The 12449-nt window shown below is 39.1% G+C and overlaps 2 protein-coding genes across 2 annotated transcripts; one reads left to right on the top strand and one right to left on the bottom strand.

Moving 5' to 3' along the window:
* Positions 1 to 485, bottom strand: LOC121049464 (blue copper protein 1a-like). Its single transcript, XM_040506936.1, has 2 exons — positions 320 to 485; positions 1 to 203 (listed from the first exon to the last, which is right to left on the bottom strand). Exons 1-2 carry the CDS (start codon positions 483 to 485, stop codon positions 1 to 3), a joined length of 369 nt encoding a protein of 122 aa, XP_040362870.1.
* Positions 486 to 6308: 5823 nt separating this feature from the next.
* On the top strand, positions 6309 to 7761 carry LOC112167661. The gene is made up of 2 exons (XM_024304713.1): positions 6309 to 7058; positions 7105 to 7761. Exons 1-2 carry the CDS (start codon positions 6309 to 6311, stop codon positions 7759 to 7761), a joined length of 1407 nt encoding a protein of 468 aa, XP_024160481.1.
* The last annotated feature ends 4688 nt before the right edge of the window (positions 7762 to 12449 follow it).

Here is a 12449-nt window from a genome sequence, read left to right as displayed (position 1 = left end):
TTAGTTCACAGTGACCATAACTTTCTGTTGCAGATAGTCGCAATGATATGAACATAAGAAGTAGTAGGTTCCAGCTTCATTCAATGTTATTGCATCATTCCCACTGTCGTACACACCAAAGTTTGGAGATGCAACACAATTGTCATAATTGTCACCATTAGTAGCTATAACAACGTTGTGGTCAGTTGCAACGTAATTGAAAACTGCGGTAACAAAAAACCAAAATGTAGTGAGGTAAATTTCCACATAACAAACACCACTATAGATATAGATATAGACACACACACACACACACACCAAACCAAGAAAATACACACACCTAAAACGTCTCCAACAAAGAAAGTTTTGTCAGCAACCCAACCCTCGTAATCAGCATCACCACTCCAGCCTAAATCATCTCCAACAACATATTGTGTCGCCAAAACCATGCTCGGAAAAACAACGAAGAAGGCAATCAACACCAGAGCAGTACTGACTCGTGCCATGTTAGTCAAGCTAGCTAGCTCTAGTAAATCCCTCTGAACAATCTCACTTGTATGTCTGAACTGTTAGCCTCTTGTAAATTTGTATGATGTCTTGGCTAACTATAGAAGCATATATATAGGGTTTCAAAAGCGTACAGATATGCTTATTTGCATAACTAACTGTATATATGGGGTCAGAATTTAGATAGTACATATATAGGTCACGCCGCTGTCAATGATAACTACAAGATTGCATGTTTCTGTAATATATAAATCATGCTGAATATTCTACTTTTCCCATATTCTAGTAAAATCTTCGTCATATTATATTGATGTCTGCAGTTAGAGATTTGTTTTACTCTTTTACGTACTCATTAATTAATGGCATTCACCGGCCATGTTTTGTTCTTGTAGCCACTAGCCAGCTTGTACGTACATTTCAAAATCCTCCCATTTGATTTCATGGCGGTTTTTAGTGCTGCAGAAGCAAAAACACAAAGGTATTTTAGAATACCTCATCGATAAGATTTCAAAATATATAAATGCGTACTATCTAATATAATTGAAGAAGGTCGGGAAAAGAAAGAGGTACAGATGCGATTAGTTCAAAAGAGAAATAAAACAGAGGTATATTTGACTGAATGGTGACCAAAGGGACCCAAAAAAAGGTGCCTGGTGATCAGGAGGTAAAGCCAACAAACACGACAAACCACAGTTGAGAATTTGTTTACTCCTAACATAAAGCAAAGCAACAGACCCCGAGTGACCTAGCCAAGTCTTGCCTTCTTTATTAATTACTTAACAGGTGGTGTCTACAAGTGAACAAACGTTTGAATGAATATCATACATGGGAGGGGAAACATACTCGACTCGAATTTAGGACAGTTATCGAAAAGAAAATTTGAAATTAGGACTTTTATTCCGAATTCGATAATATATTTGGGTTTATTCCCACAACAATCCACCAGTAATAAGCATTACGATGGATGCAGGTTGAACTAGGACTAGTACTAGTCGATCGGTAGGTATAGTAGCGAGCGCAAAAGAACCGTCCCTTGCAAAGCCATAAGCTTGAGGAGTGGGAGGAAGAGCAACATCTTGCTTGGTGTATGGATTGCATATGTAATAATGGCGGGTATCAGAATATTCTGCCATCACAAAACTAAGTCCTTGTGCTTGTTTTAATCCAACTGTAGTAGTAGTAGCAGCAGCAACAGTAGTACTAGTACCACTTGGACCAAGACTACAGCCTTTCGCTGCAGTATCGACCTTTCACCAGGAGACAGTCCAGCTTCATCAATAGACGATGACGATCGACCAGTCTCTAATACTTGAAGCATCATCATCAACACTGCAACAGGTCTCATGGTGGCAGGCAACTGCCCAAACTTAACTTGGATTTACACTTCGAGTAAATGACACCCTTTACGCACTAGATATATCCATGAGCAGACCTTGCTAGCCAATGTGATAGTTGATGACTATGATCCATGAGCAGACCTTGCTAGCCAAAGTGAGAGTTGATGTCCACAGTGACTACTGTAGTTGTGCTATAACACGTACCCATGGCTTTACATTACAGCTTGAGAAGCTTAATGTTTTCTGAATCTCTAGCATTCTCTGTTATAATAAAAGCTTCAATCAGTTATTTGCAGAAACTAGTTGCAGAGACTTGAGACAGTGTAACCAATACTATCAATCTGGAATATATGAATTTCAACACGAATATAAAATTCACTACTCAGAGAGTAATTTCAAAAAGGGGTTTTTCCCATTCATTGAACATAATTCACAAGATACAATTTAGGGACAACATAGAAAAACACTTTCAGTGGGTAGCACTGACTATCCTATTACTTTGAAAACTCTGAAAACCCAGTTTGGGCCTTCTCGCCGAGGACTGTAGACAATGGTTTCCAAGTTTCTTCCCCTGTGGTTTAGTACTGGTAGGGCAGCCAAGCTTGAAGTCTTGGTTGGGAAGATAATTCAAGACTTGTATCCTCTTCTGCTTCTTACTGTTCTCAATTTCTTCATATCTATCATGAAACTTTCTTTTTGTGGCCTGAAGCTTTGCCTCAATTGCCACTTCATCCAAACACAGTTTCTCCTTGATCGATTTAGCTTCACCAACACAGGAAACTGCCACTTTATCAACACAAGTTTCTGGTTTGATCGATTTATTCTCATCTGATGAGGGCTTGATCAGTTTCACTTCATCTGAACTGGGTTTGATCAAGGAACCATCAACGTTTCGCTTCACGATCTTTATGCGTACTTTGAGCGATGGCTTTGAAGGCTCAGCCTTTTGTTCCGACCCAGTTTCAGATGATGTACCAAACCCTAGATCGGAGCCCCGATCATCACCGCCGCCCAAACCCTGAATCGAACCGAGAATTCGACTACTTTGGCGACTGAACTCCTCCGGAAAATCGGAGGCGGCGAGGGTGATGGCGTGGTCGAGAACATCGAAAATGGTGGAGTTGTTTGCAGTGGCAAAGAAATCCCTCCAGTAATTCAGCGACTCATTTTTCTGGATCGTCGCCATGGAAATCGACAAAGAAAACGGCGAATGAAAGATAAACTAGTAATAGAAATTAGGGAAAAGGGCGAACCGAAAACTTTAAGAGAAGTGGAGAACTGGAAAATTAGATGGAGAATAGGAAAGTGGAGAGTCGATTATATAGACGGCATTTCCTTTTCCCAGTCGGAATTGGTTGTGATCCTCTTCCTTCTCTCACTCGGAATTGGCGTCAAGTTTACGTGTTTATCCGGCTGCCAACGGTAACATTTGGGGCCCACTCGCAAGACCTCTAGATTTTTTGAAACAAAATAATAATAATAATATTACTTTTCTTTTTGTGCAAGAATAATAATATTAATCCTTTAAAAAAAATAGAATAATACTATTAATTGCTTTAGATATTCAAATTTAATTGCAAAGTACTTTGTTTTAATTCAGAAAAATATAACTTGTCTCCGAACGTGAGAAAAAGCACCAAACTATTTACACCAACGAACATGAATTAAAATTGTAACACATGAAATTTGTCTAAATAAAAATTAAGCTATGAAGTCTTATCAATATAAATTTGTTTAAATAACATATTATTGATATAGCAATAGTAAAAAAAATCAACAAGGGCTATTTCGTCATCAATGACTATTACAATTTATTAACTAATAACGTGAATGAAATAACACCATGCAGGTTAGAGTGAAATCTTTTGATTATTTTTTCAATGTAAATAAATAAATAAAACACTAATCTTGAAATAAGAACAAAACATAAAAAACTATAGTCCTAAACTATACATGATACATCCTACAACTATTGCGGCTTCATCACTAAACATATACTCTACCTTCCATTGTCATTATTCACTAATCTAGTAATCTTAAGCCAGACTCGTACATTGTGGTGACCACTAGAATATTGACCCATTGAATATTGGTTATCATGAGTTCATGACCCACAAGTCGTGCAAAAATTTTCACTTGTTCCTTGACTTCCTTCTTTGCTTTCTCTGCCATCTTCTTCAATTTTATCTTTTCCCTTTCTATTTGTATCTGAATTTTTTTCAAGCATTGCCTTTGTTTGGTAATTAAGTTAATTGGGCTCATTATTGGTGGTGCTCTTTTCTTTGTTGGACGACTAGAAACAACCGCAGCAAGCTTTAGTGGTGTTGGAAGAACCCATATGTTTTTTCCTTGTACGTACGCTTTTCAAAACCCTTCTCGATCGAGTTCCTTGAATTTTCTTTCAGTTTTCAAAGAGTAGCAAAGGTTTTGGGGTATATATAGGAGCTAATGCCAACAAGGAGTACTTTCTTTCCCAGTTTTGATGTTCAAATTCTAAATCAATTAGAACGTATTTGAGAATAGGACCAATGACCAGTATATATATATAGAGCTTGCAGCTGTTTTTCCTTTCCAAGATATATGGAAGAGGAATTATAATTAGACTAAGAGTAATCTCTTCAAAACATAATAGGAAACATTTCTCCTAGTTCGAACGAGAAAAAGAGAAACATTTTAATCCATATCACAATATGAAAGCTGAAACTAAAAAGTTTATTGACTCCTTTGTTAAGTTAATTGAACATGATTGTTTTGTTTTGTATATTTTTGGTAAGTAATAAACATAACTAGATATTTAGTTATATTCCTTGATTGAGTAATTCTTAATCCTTCTTAAACTATATCACTTTTCTTAATTTAATTTTTACTTTTTATCATCACTCATTTCCAAATGTCAATGAGATTATACTCCATGAGCTTCAAGATATTGGCTTTACAAATTAGACCACAACTCACCACCACTTTTTTCAATTTGCTTAATTTCAATGACCCACAAGAAACATTCTCAAAACAAACAAAAAACCACAAGAAGGGCAAAATAGACATTTTCACAATAAAGAGACTAAAAACAAATTGGAGGACAATAAAAGGAGGCCCAACAACGCCTGCACCTCTAACCCACCCGACCAGGAAATATTTTTAGACCCCTACTTTAGGTTTTAGACCAGCATGGATGCTTCCATCTCCATTAACAGACCAGAGTCAACATAGGCGTCCTCATCGATTCCCGTCAACTCTCCACTACCAAGGAATGATTTAGTTCCTCAATCTCTATGTCTGATTCAGGTTCTAAAACCCAATTGGCATACCAATCTCCAATGCAGCCCCTTATGGATACGAAACTCTTCTTATAAGAAACGGGGGTGCCGAAATCCAAGGAAGTCAATGCAGTCCAACCGAAGATCGGCGCGGTTGAGAACTACCGGGAAACATCATCATCATCTGATCGAGCTCCTCTTTTTTTTTTTTTGGTTGCTCTTAGCACACAAAGAGATAGCAGAGTGAGAGCGAGTTTCAATTTCTGATTTGAACACCATCAAAATAGTAGCGACGACATTCTCCTTCATCTCGAAAAAGTTCTAATCGAGCAGCTTCACCAACACCAATACAATACCCTGAGCCACCGTCCAGATGTTTCATCATCTTTTGTTTTTGTCTTTTCCGTCCCCATTTGTTTTTGTTCTATTTGATTTGCAAATTTGATTTTGTTCCCTTTGTTTTGCCATTCTATTTAGTTTGCCATTCTAGTAAACTTGAAATCAAGACATTCAAGCGAGCTTCCTCAAAATTTGGCCCCCAGTTTTCAGTCATACAACGGAAATAGCTAAATTGTTGTACCTTATAGCCCAAATTTCATTGTTTTGAGTGAAAATTATGACTTGAGGATGGAGGAAATCTGCCACTAGATTTTGGAAGACAGTCCATGCTTAATTGGGTTGTGCAATATAGTTCTGAGCAAAAAGTTAGCGTTGCTCACTAGATTTTGGAAGACATTCACACAACATGATATGACTAATAGCGTTGTACAATAGAGTTCACTGGAATAGACAACAGCCAACCTTTGTTCCGTTATCTGATGAATGTTGTGTGATTACATGCCTATTGAGCATGAAAAGAAAAATATTAAAGTAACACCAGGTTTATTACTTGAGCATGGTATTCTACCACAATTATATATATTGAGCATGACTATCATATACATTCATTTCCTCAAGAACTTCATGAATATATCCAACAATATTTAAGCATTTAGGGAGGTAGAATCTCGTTAACCATCGATAGTATACCTTCAAGCTTATGTTGCAACTAAATTTACCTAGATGAGCCTGACATAATATTATTATTACTCAAGAAGTATACATAAGAGATTATTACAAGTATGTTTTTTCAAACAAGAGATATGTCTTGGGTGGATCTAGGGTTGCCATGGTTTCCCTCATCTAGGGTTCTTTCTTGTTAAATCTCTACGTCTGTGGCATCAGCGATATGTCAGGATTAAAACCTATTTGCAATTGGGATTTTTTGAATACAGAAACAACTCGGGTTGGGTTTACCAAGTCGTATGCATCTGTTCTGACGCAGCCTTCGGTTCCCCTGGCTTCTCTCCCTCCCCCAGTGGTTGAGGGTGGCAAAACAACTGTGACTATATCAGAGGATGGTTATCAATCCGGTTTGGCTAGATGCAAGCATATGCTCTTGGGTCGTCTGCAATTGGCTCCTAAAGATAAGCCGTATTCTCCATCTGATTTGCATAAGAAACTAGGTCTTCTTTGGGGTGAGATTGGTCGCTGGAGAATTATCCCAATGGGCAAAGGGTATTATTCATTCAGTTTTTCTTCAGAGGACTGTGTTTCCAGAATTTGGGCGAAGGGCTCCATTGCTTTAAAGCCTGGAACTCTACGTCTCATGCGCTGGGTACCAAATTTTTCCCCTGCGACTCAGCGTAATACCAATGCTCAGGTGTGGGTGAAATTTTGGGATCTTGGGCTGGAGTTTTGGGAGCCTACTATACTCTTTGAGATTGCCAGTGGTATTGGCGTCCCAGTGAAGATTGATGAGAATACATTGCATCAGAGATTCGGTCACTATGCTAGGGTTTTGGTGGATGTTGATCTCTCTTCTGAACCTCCGTTAGAGTTGGTGATTAAACGAGCCTGTGGTGACACCTGTGTACTTTCGGTGGAGTATGAACGCCTTCCAGATGTGTGCTCTCACTGTGGTAACGTTGGTCATAGGGTAACTGCCTGTAAGTTTGTTCGCACTCCATGCCATGATCAACCAGAAGCTACCCGAAAGCGGTCTCACAAACACAAACGTAGAGCAAAGCAATGTCCCTAAGAAAGTGGAGGCTGGGAAGGCAGTGATTGTGGATGATACACCTCCTTCTAAGGAAGATGCAAGAGAAGGCCCTTCCTTTGTGCGTAGGACTCCTCCTCCACCACTGTCTTCCACAATGGGTGGTGAAACAAGGGTCATCGGGCAGACAATTAACGATGTGATTAACAATGTTGAGGATGAGGTTGTTGTCCAGGCCACGGTTGAGGTGCAAAATAATGTAGTAGCTGAGTTGATTGGAAAGGACATTGAGGACGTTGCTGCAAGAGGTGTAATTAATAGGACTGAGGTGAATGCTACTACCAATACGAAGAATGTGGAGCTTGACGCTCTAAATGGGATGAGTAGTGATGATATTGGAGATGATGATGAGGAGGAAGTTGTTTCTTCTGAGGAGGAAGATGACATAGGTGGGAGTTCTATCCCTATTGTATCAAGTCATATTTCTCCACTATATAATTGGTATGAGGAAACGGAGCGTGAGGACCTGGAAGGTGAATTTACTGTGGTTATGTCTAAAAGTCAAAAGAAAGCTTTGCGTAGAGCTGCTACTGTTGAAAATAGGGAGGCCTACCTCCGTCGAACTAAAGATATTCCTCAATGAAGGTTCTCTATTGGAATTTACGGGGCATCAGTAACGGCCCCACTAAAGATGCATTGAAAAAGTTTGTATTAGACAATAATCCGGAAGTTTTATGCATTTCCGAACCCTTTGTTGGACTGGATTCTATTCCATCTTCTTTTTGGCGGTCTATGTCGATGGTACCTATCTGTACTAACGAACGAGAAGGGGCAATTCCAAACTTATGGGTATTTTGTAAGTCTTCAATTGTTCAAAACGTTCAGATTCTTTTGGTGTCTGACCAGCAAGTTACTCTTCGGATTTTGTTTGATTCTATTCCTTGTATCTTCACTACTGTTTATGCTAAAACTACTGTGATTGAGCGTAGAAGATTATGGGAGGAGCTCGGTGAAATTAAAGCAAGGTTTGGTGATGGCCCTTGGTTGGTTTGTGGTGACTTTAATGCAGTTTTAGGAGCTCACGAAAAGAAGGGAGGTGCAGTTGTCTGTCGTAGGTCTTGTGAAGAATTTCAGGCCATGTCTGATCAGTGTGAGCTGGAGCATATAACTACTCATGGTGCCCAATTCACTTGGGTGCGTAGGAGGGGTCTCAGAGGCAATGTGGAGCTGCGTTTGGACAGGTGTCTGGCGAATCATGCTTGGTTGGATGCTTGGGATCAGTTTGTTTGTTGTACCTTGCCTCGTATATGTTCTGATCATAATCCCCTTTTAATGTATTTTTCTAAATCTTTTGGGGCACGCCATAGTCTCTTTAGATTTCGTAAAATGTGGTTGGAGAATTAGGATTTCCACGGATTTGTGAGACAATGTTGGAACTCTTCTCAGACTTATGGTTGTCCTTTAACCATCTTGCAGCACAAATTGCGAGTCTTAAGCAAAGCTCTTCGTAAATGGAACTGGGAGGTTTTTGGAGATGTTCACAGAAAGGTTGAGGCTGATTTTGCTAACTTAGCAGCTCTTCAAAATGATATAGCTATTTCTAGGGGTTCAGAATCTGATTTTGCATTAGAAAGAGAGTTGTAGGCTAATTTATCAGAGTCTTTGCGAATTCAAGAGATCTTTCGGAAAGAACAATCAAGAGCACGTTGGTTGGCTAAGGGGGACAGAAACACTAACTTCTTTCATGCTATGTGTAAAGTTCATCGGGCTACGTCTTCAATTCACTTACTTCGTGATGGTGACCAGATTTATGATGACCCTAATTCCATTCAAGATCATATTGTTGGTTACTACACAAATCTGTTTGCTCGTACAAATTTTTCTAGCGACACCGGACTTATATCTCGAGTCATTCCTACCTTGGTTACTGATGAGGAAAATGATATTCTTACTAAAGTTCCCACAGAGGAGGAAATTTTGTCGGCAGTAAAATTAATGGACCCTTCCAGTGCTCCAGGTCCAGATGGTTTCAATGGGCAGTTCTTTATCTCTTGTTGGGACATTGTGGGGCAAGAAGTGATTGCCGGCATTCAATATTTTTTGAGGTTTGGTACACTACCAAATTCATTTAATTCGAGTTTGATCATTCTCATCCCTGAAGTGGACCATGCAGATTCAATTACTTAATACCGTCCAATTGCCTTAGCAAATTTTGTCTTCAAGATAATCCCAAAAATTTTATCTTTAAGACTAGCAGGTATTGCTTCACGAATCATATCTTCCCAACAACATGGTTTTGTTCAAGGGCGGAATATTTCAGATTGTATCTTGGCCACTTCTGAATGCTTTAACATGCTTGACAATAAGTGCTTCGGTGGGAATGTTGCTATCAAGGTTGACATCACTAAAGCATTTGACACTCTTTCTTGGGATTTTCTGCTAAATGTGCTTAAGGCGTTTGGTTTCAATCAGATTTTTATTGGCTGGGTGCAAGCAATTCTTGAATCGGCGAAGTTATCTTTGTTAGTCAATGGTAGGTCTGTAGGTTACTTTTCATGTGGAAGGGGAGTTCGCCAAGGAGATCCGCTTTCTCCATTACTTTTTTGCTTAGCCAAAGAAGTTCTTAGTTGAGGTATCACTGACTTGGTTAATCGAAGGAAACTTCATACTATTTCCTCTCCGCGTGGTATTCAAGCTCCCTCACATGTACTTTTTGCAGATGATATTATTATTTTTTGTCGTGGTGATCGTAGGAGTTTGGGAGTGATCATGTCTTATTTGGAGGAGTATGGTATGAATTCTGGTCAGATTGTTCACAAGGCTAAGTCAAGAGTTTTCATTAGTAAGCATCTTCAGCGGCGAAGGCATGCCATTGTATCAAAGCTGGGTATTTCTCAAGGGACTGCCCCGTTTAATTATTTGGGTGTACCTATTTTCCGAGGTAAACCGCGTGCCACTCATTTTAGATCTATTACGGACAAAGTCCGCATGAGATTTTCTAGTTGGAAAGGTTCTATGTTGTCCATGGCGGGTCGTTTGCAATTAATTAAATCAGTTATATCTAGTATGCTGGTTTACAGTTTTCAAATATATGAATGGCCCATTTCTTTGCTTCGGAGGATGGAGACTTGGTGTCGAAACTTTTTATGGTCAGGTTCCATTGATAGGAGAGGAATGCCTTTGGTAGCATGGAAGGTGTGTTGCTCATCTTATGACGAAGGAGGGTTGGGTCTTAAGCAATTAACTCTGTGGAATCGCTCTTTTGTTCTGAAAAAGGCTTGGGAGGTTTTCTCTAGTGCCTCTGAAGGTTGTGGTTTTATTCGCTCCAGGTTTTGGAGAAATGGTCGACCTCGAAGCTCTTATGCTACTTCTTCAATTTGGCCAGGTATAAAAAAGTATTGGGACCTTGTTGTTCAAAATGGACGTTGGATTCTTGGAGATGGGTCACAAGTTTCATTTTGGCATGATAATTACTTGGGTAGGCCTCTTATTAATTTCTTCAACGTGCATGGAGGGTCTGCTCATCAATTGGATGCAAAAGTTATTGATTATGTCCATGAGGGGACATGGAACTTGCCCTTTCTTTTGCAACTTCACTTCCCAAATTTGTGTTATCTTGTCAGCAGGATTCCAATCTCTGTTACCACTCCCGCTGACGATAAACTGATTTGGTCTCCTTCTTCATCTGGGGAGCTCACTGCTAAAGAGGCGTATTGTTTTTTAAAGCCTCTAGTTCCTCCTTTGGCCTGGGGTAAAATTATTTGGACAAAGTATATTCCTCCTCGTATTTCTTTTTTGGTTTGGAAAGTACTAAGAGGGCGTGTCATATCAGAGGATTTCTTGCAGAAAAGAGGAGTATCGCTAGCTTCGTTATGTGTGCTCTGTCGCTGCCATGGGGAATCAGTGGAACATATTTTTCTTCATTGCAACTTTGCAGCTGCTTTATGGTCCATTATGTTGGGGAAGTTTGAGCTTCATGGTGTTCCAATCTCTATTCTTGCTCTTTTGAATATGGGGTTGTCAGCGGGACGCAGTCCTCAATTTCAGGATCTTTGGATTGCTTGTTTTTCATCGACTCTTTGGTTCATTTGGCATTGCAGAAACCGAGCTCGTTATGAGGGTATTGAAGTTAGTGTGTCACAAGCTTGCCGGTTAATTTCTAGTCATGTTGCAGCCTTAAGTCGGTTGTCTTCGGGTTGCATGTTCAATAATGTGTAGGAGCTTTGTGTCATTAAAAGAATGGGCGCTATATGCAAACCTCGTCGGGCCCCTCGAATTATTGAAGTAAACTGCTTAACCCCCCCTTTTGGTTGGATCAAAGTTAATACTGATGGTGCATGGAAATTGGACTCCAACCAGGCTTGCTATGGTGGTGTTTATAGAGACTACAAAGGCTTGGTTATAGGTGCTTTCTCTTCTACTCTTGATATCCCTAGTTCTGTGGCAGCAGAGGTCATGGCGGTCATTAAGGCTATTGAACTAGCTTGGGTTAGAGATTGGAAGTATGTATGGTTAGAGGTGGATTCTTCCCTTATACTTATTTTTCTCCGTTTTCCTCATCTGGTGCCTTGGAGGCTTCGTGTGCAGTGGAGCAATTGCTTGCATCGTATCTCTCAAATGCATTTCAAATCTAGCCATATCTTTCGTGAAGGCAATCAAGCTGCTGATGCCCTTGCCAACTATGGTGCTTCATCAGATGGCTTTACTTGGTGGGATTCAACTCCTGATTTTATGATGAGTCATTGTAATAGGGACCATTTAGGTCTTCCTAATTTTCGTTTTCGTTAATTTGTTTTCTTTTGTTAGGAGGCTAGCGGCGCTTCTTATGCCTGTCCTACCTCCTTTCTCTTTGTAACCTTCTTTTCTTTAATAAATTTCACAAAAAAAAAAAAAAAAAAAAAGTATACATAAGACCACGTTTAGGCTCAATATTAGAAAACAATCAAACAGTAAAAGTTATTAATAGATTTAGAGGAACACAAATTATTTATCATAAAATTTGGAATAATAGCCATGCCATCTCAACCTACGGTCAATAATGGTTTATTGTCTTCATAATACGATGTCTATTATAACAGAGCTTGATGGATTAGCTCAAATCTAATGTGATCCACGCCAAAAGTGACTTTTATACCCAAAGTAAATATCATTAATTCAATTTGCACAAGAAAATATTTATCGACTTCCTTATTGATCTCGACAATTTCCCAAACGTGAAAAATAATTATTGAAAATATACTGAAATTTTTTGGGACCTCACATTAGAGATTATTTATTAAAAAAAAAAACAAATTACAAATTACTTAATCATAAAAATCTGTGAGAAGCGTT

This window comes from Rosa chinensis, chromosome 1, assembly GCF_002994745.2.
Source record: "Rosa chinensis cultivar Old Blush chromosome 1, RchiOBHm-V2, whole genome shotgun sequence".
In the NCBI taxonomy this organism is placed as follows: Eukaryota; Viridiplantae; Streptophyta; class Magnoliopsida; order Rosales; family Rosaceae; genus Rosa; species Rosa chinensis.
This window is presented reverse-complemented; position numbering and strand designations above follow the sequence as displayed.